This window comes from Rattus rattus, chromosome 5 (genome assembly GCF_011064425.1).
Source record: "Rattus rattus isolate New Zealand chromosome 5, Rrattus_CSIRO_v1, whole genome shotgun sequence".
Lineage (NCBI taxonomy): Eukaryota > Metazoa > Chordata > Mammalia > Rodentia > Muridae > Rattus > Rattus rattus.
The window spans coordinates 158766588-158772475 of NC_046158.1; the positions used below are offsets into that span (position 1 = coordinate 158766588).

The 5888-nt window shown below is 53.5% G+C and overlaps 1 protein-coding gene and 1 long non-coding RNA gene across 2 annotated transcripts; one reads left to right on the plus strand and one right to left on the minus strand.

Moving 5' to 3' along the window:
• Nucleotides 1-1941: 1941 nt before the first annotated feature.
• On the minus strand, nt 1942-4182 carry Sox18 (SRY-box transcription factor 18). Its single transcript, XM_032902518.1, has 2 exons — nt 3291-4182; nt 1942-3106 (listed from the first exon to the last, which is right to left on the minus strand). Exons 1-2 carry the CDS (start codon nt 3628-3630, stop codon nt 2313-2315), a joined length of 1134 nt encoding a protein of 377 aa, XP_032758409.1. The 5' UTR covers nt 3631-4182; the 3' UTR covers nt 1942-2312.
• Nucleotides 3625-5024, plus strand: LOC116900803. Its single transcript, XR_004387954.1, has 3 exons — nt 3625-3702; nt 4311-4343; nt 4549-5024. It is a non-coding gene; the product is annotated as an uncharacterized LOC116900803 (long non-coding RNA).
• The last annotated feature ends 864 nt before the right edge of the window (nt 5025-5888 follow it).

The following is a 5888-nucleotide window of genomic DNA, read 5'->3' on the forward strand; positions in this document are numbered from 1 at the left end:
ACTGTTCAGGGAAGGAAAGGGGTGGGGCATAGAAGCTCAGACCTTTTGGGAAAGAGGTAAATAGGATGAAGAGTTAGGAGTGTGGCCTTAGTCTATGGTTCTACCTGAAATGGGGGAGGGTTCATCCTTGAGGGATGGTGAGGAAAGCCTTACTGGGGCAAGATAATGGGAACTCCCACCACACACACACGCACGCACGCACGCACGCACGCACGCACGCACACAGAGCCTATTATCAATCCACTGCTACCTTTGGTGATATGATCCTACTCAAGTCTCTTTCCGACTCTGCTCTGGGGTACTCCCTGCCCTTTGGAACTTGTAAATTTGAACTTGCTCCAGACTGGACCCTTTTTTTTTTTTCTTTTTTCTTTTTTTCGGAGCTGGGGACCGAACCCAGGGCCTTGCGCTTGCTAGGCAAATGCTCTACCGCTGAGCTAAATCCCCAACCCCCAGACTGGACCCTTAATAGCCTGTTTCCATGATGACAATTGGGAAAAGGGACTTTTAGAGAGCACACTGCTCTATCTTCTCTTCACAGAGACAGTGAAACCACACTCACACTCTTTGAGGTTCCACTCTATTAACCAAGGGGAGAAGGTCCTCTATGGGAATAAAATATAGAATTGTATAGACCCTAGAACTGAGGAAGTGCCCTGGACCTGGGAATGTTCCTTCAGTTGTTTCTGGGCTATCTGGCCTATACTTCTTGGTATGTCCATAGGTTAATGGAAAAATACAGCAGTCTAAATAGATAAACACTTGGGGACTGCTCCCATGAATTCAAGTAGCAGACCTGGTCAGACCCATCTTCTCCCTCTCTTTGTCATTCATATTGGTCAGTGTAGAGTTGATATCTGCTTGCTTCAGGGGCTGAGGACTCCTAAGAAAGCCTCACTCTTTGTGTACCTCTCCCTAAATATATTGGGAAGCTGGCTTCCTGTGCATGGACCCACATGATTATCTAGCCCTAGGGTTTTTTGTTTGTTTGTTTGTTTTTTGTTTTTTGGGTTTTTTTTTTTTCAGGAAAGTCACACATGGCCACCTTCATGGAAAGCCATATGTCTACAGCTTCAAAGCTAGGCTAGGTGTTTCACATTCCATGTGGGTGAATCTTGGAATCAGCCACCATCAAAGAGCATATGGGAATCCAGGGTAGGATAGGCCTCTCCTTCAGAAGTGGGTGTTCCTGATCAAGGGGACTTTTTTTTTTTTTCCTTTTCTTTTGTTTTGGAGCTGGGGACCAAACCCAGGGCCTTGTGCTTGCTAGGCAAGCGCTCTACCACTGAGCTAAATCCCCAACCCTCAAGGGGACTTTTTAGATATGAAGTGTTTATATGTGTGTGCAGGGGCCATTTCCAGGGTGATTTTGCCATCCCTCTCTAGATGCATGTTTGTCTAGTAAGGGACTCTGAGAAATAGATGGTCTAGAAAGAGGGCCCAGTACTCCTGGAAGGAGCCCAAGCATGACCTCTGTAATAAAGCTCTAGCTAGAGGACTTAAAGGAACATCTATGTATCTCTGCCTCTATACTTATAGAGGATAGGGCCCCGAGTGCAGCTCTCCTCACACCAGTATTTGAGGTATGTAATTCTTAAGGCTTGAGCACTGCCTTGGTCACTAACCCTATGCCTAAGCCAGGTCTACTGGAGAAGCAGAGTAGGTGTGTCACGGTGCTGTCCCCCTTAGGAACTATCTGCTGGGTTCTGTAATGTATCTACACAGGTGTCAGCCCTGCAGTCCTCCCCAAGTGAAGAATACTGTCCTGGGCAGTGCTTAGGTTTGCAGAAGAAAAACTGCCATGCAGGTTGGAGGATGGTGATATCTGGGAGCCCAGTTGGAAGGAGGGAGGGCAGTGGTGTGGCTAAGGCAAAAACAAAGTAATCTCTGTGTCTGTGTTTATAGGAAACATTGTTGTTCCTTATGCAGGGACGCGGAAACCCTTGTAAAGAAAAAAGTTTAATTAAAAATTAAATATATTGTATTATATATGTATATATATATATAAAGGCAAAGTAAAAAATACAGTCTCGTTCTAGAAAATACATAGCAGGAAAGAATTAGATGATTCAAAAACAACCCTGACAGAGGCTGCTAGCAAGTCCAGGGCCTGAGGTTCCTAGGGAAGGCCCAACTCACAGGAGCCCCCAGAAGGAGGTGTGTGAATGAGGAGGCGACAGAAGTGGCACGCTTAGGCCACCAGCTCTAAAGGCTGCTGCATACTCTAACATACATATGCGAAAGGAAGGAAACAGGCAAGGCCCTGCCACTTGGCCACATGCAGAAGCAGTGGAGGGCAAGGAGGACAGTGTCTAGCCTGAGATGCAAGCGCTGTAATAGACCGCGCTGCTGGCGTCAGACAGTGCAGAAATGAGGCTGCTTTCCTCTGGACAGGACATGGCACGCGGACCTAGTTTGGCCAGTGCCACATGGTAGGGGAGTGCAGTGGCATCCGGTCGAGTCCGGCTGCAATTGAGATACTGATCGAATTCGGTGAGGTCCACATCGGCCCAAAGGTCGGCGGTAGGCTCCAATTGCTCTGTGCCCTCAAGAGACGGGGCCTCAGGTGGTGGTGACAGAGGATTGGGAAACGGGCCCGGAGTGCCCAGGGTGCCATAGTAGAGGCCCGCGAGCGGCGCGGCAGGCGGCGCTGTCCTGAGCGCCTCAGCCAGGGATGACCCATAGCAGAAGCTCGGGTCCCGTGCCAGCTCGGGGGCATAGGGCGCCCGGAAAGCCCGCAGAGCGCAGTCCTCGGGCGCCAAAGGCGGTGGGAAGAAGGAGGCCTCGCCAGACTCCAGGCCGTCCAGAGGCGAGCGCTCGGGCGTGGGTAGCCCCAAGCCATCGAACTCCGCACCCAGAGTGGGTAGCTCGCGGAAGGAGCGAGCTGAGCCTGATGCTGCAGCGAAGGGTTCGGGCGGCGCAGACGGCTGCACGAGACCCGGGAGCAAGAGGCCAGGCTCCAGCCTCCGGACCTTGCGCGCCTGTTTTTTGCGGCGAGGCCGGTACTTGTAGTTGGGATGGTCGCGCAAGTGCTGCACACGCAGCCGTTCGGCCTCTTCCACGAAGGGCCTCTTCTCCGCCGTGTTCAGCTCCTTCCACGCTTTGCCTATAGGCGAAGGAAGCCTGTTAGTGGACCAACGTCGGGCGCACGACTAGCCAACCCGGCGTGCACCTTGGGCGCGCGGCGGGAAACATGGCACAGACCCCTGTGACTGGCCCTGAAACCCCGAATCCCGACCTCCTTCTAAGTCCCCTCCCTTGCCGCCCCTCTATGCGTTCGAGGCTCTCACCCAGCATCTTGCTCAGCACTGCGTTGTGGAGATCCGGATTTTGTTGCGCCAGTCGCTTGCGCTCGTCCTTCGCCCACACCATAAAGGCGTTCATGGGCCGCCGGATGCGCAACTCGTCGGCCGTTTGGCGCTCTCCGCGGCCAAAGCCATAGCGCCCTGATTCGGGGCTGCGCGGTGGGCTCCGCGGAAGGCTGGACGGCGAGGCAGGCGAGGTGGGCGAGACGTTGGTGATGGGGAGGCCGCGCGGCTCAGCAGCGGCCCCGAGTCCGGGGGTCCATGCACAGTCGCGGCGGGAGGGCGGGTCGTCCTGTGCGCCGTAGCCGGGCGGCGATCTCTGCATTCCAGCTGGGCAAGGCCTGGGCAGAACGCAGCGCGGGAGCGCAGGAGACAGTGGCGGGCACTGCGAAGCCAAGTACGGAGGTCTGACGGACGTCGGGTGGAGACAATGGGGACGTGGTAGCTTGGTGCCAGGAAGGCATCCCAGATATAGTGACACCGAACCAATCCGCAGCAGAGCTAGCGGACCGGGGCGGGGCTGCCCCCCTCTGCGGTGGCTCCCTTTCTTCTTCCCGGCAGGATCCAGCTGAGGCCTCCCCAGCGCAGAGCCCCCCGTTCGCGCCCAGTGTCTCAAAAGAAGAGACCCCCGTGTGGGAGAGGACTGCTGGTGTGGGCTAGGGCTCAGAAGGGGTCCTCCAGGGTTTTCAGGTTTCAGAGGCTCTCTGGCACCCCACCCACAGAAACAGACCCGTGGGCAGTAATGACGGGAGGGGGCAGAGGCTTTAGATAGGATGAAGGGAGATTTATTTTAGCACCAAGTTCTAGGGAAGTACTTTCATCCTGCGCCTTGGGAAAAAGAATGGGATTTGGCGATGTTCGTGCCCCTTCTCGTGGGTTGACCCTCCCAGATGCTGAAGAAATGATGAATCTTCTCTCTCTCTCTCTCTCTCTCTCTCTCTCTCTCTCTCTCTCTCTCTCTCTCTCTCTCTCTCTCTCTCTCCCATACCCAAACTCTGGGACAAGGCAGAAGAACTGGTCCTGGCCCACAAGGAAAAGGTAAACTGGTGGGCACAGGGCATAACCAGTCCCTGCTCCTCAGAATCGGTATGTGGGCTGCTATAGCAGGTTTCCCTTCCCTGGGCAAGACAGCGGTTCCAGGAAAAGACAAGGGCCTAAGCAGGTGAGGCAGAGGAAAACTGGGAGTTTTCCAAAGGAGCCCTCATTCATTTTTCCCTTTTTATCTGTCCAACCTCTCCACTAGGAAAGGATCTGGGCCCTAGAAACTGATGGCTTTCTCCTGAGAGCTGCCTCCTTTCCATTGCCAAGTGTAACTTCATAGGGGAAAATCCAACGCCCTTGGCAGCTGTCTGTGACAAGTCAGAAACTCCATCTACCCGTACCCTGGGCACTCTGCAACCTTCCCTATCGTGTGAGGACATCCCACGTGGAGCATTGAAAGAGAGAGCCTGTGTGTCTTCTGGGACCTTGTGCTTCTCCTGAATAATCCCCTGCTTTTTGAACACCTTTGCCTTGGAGAGATCCCAGCGTTCCCCAGAGTTTCTCAGGATGGTGATTATCACTACCTATTTTTTTTTCATGTCGATATGGTAATAAAGGGCACATTAGAGGCTCTGCACCTGCTTCAGTAGCATGAATTCTGAGCAGTGTGGAAGCATTGGAGCAGCTCAATAATTTCTCAGAAGGCAGGCAGTGGTGTGGACACCAAGGTAAAAATGCCTTCAGGACCCCGCCAGTGGTCAGCTCCCTTTTGCCAGGTCTAGGTAGGTGGGTAGTCTGAACGGCTGGTACAGGAGGGCGGTGAGTGAGGACATGAAGAGCTATGTGAAGATTTTCATTTTGAGAATGAACAAAAAAAGAACTAGAGGTAGCGGCCGGAGCATGGGTCAGTGGTAGAGTGCTTGTCTGACATGCAAAAGGTCCTATTTTCCATGACATAGCCTCACTTCCATCACTTTTTGTCAAAAACTACCTTTACTCCATGGCTATGGGCACAGGCTGGGGTCCTAGAGCTTGACTTAACCAGGGAAGTAACTATTTTGAGATGATGTTCACTGGGGCTCTAGAAAAGGTTCTTCAGAGTCTTTTGCCACAGCCTCCCATAGTGGGGTGGGCTTGGAGTTCTGTGATAGCTCAGAATCAGCCTCATGCTCTGAACAGAGCATCCAGCATTAGCTCATTGTTCCCCTCCATGACCCTCCTGCAGTCACTGCTCCTGGCACCAGACAATGACCCTCCTCTTAGTCAAGCTGTGGCTCAGATGTCAGGCTGTTATATCCTGTGAGCTGGGCAGGAGCCTGCTGGGTGCTCCCTTTTCTCTGTAGGGTCAGGCTAACCCTCACTGCCCACTGCTTGGCAACAGTGGTGCTGGCAGTTCCCCCCTTCCAGATGGGACAACAATGGGGGAGGTGACTTCAGTCTGCCAGCAGGGTGGCCCTGACCCTGGAGCCCCAGGGCTGGAGAGACTCCCCAAGGCTGTACAGGGCTGCTGTGGGTGTGGCCAGCTGTGTTAGGAGAGTGACATTCCATGTGAATGTCTGCGTCTGTGTGTGGTCTACATGTGTGTCTGTGTCTGTCAGGTTC

Excerpts from the sequence above, each read along its gene's own strand:
- Sox18 (XM_032902518.1), bottom strand. The coding sequence starts at position 3,630 with ATGCAGAGATCGCCGCCCGGCTACGGCGCACAGGACGACCCGCCCTCC. Across the intron at positions 3,107-3,290 it reads AGTGCTGAGCAAGATGCTGG|GCAAAGCGTGGAAGGAGCTG; the intron begins GTGAGAGCCTCG and ends CTTCGCCTATAG.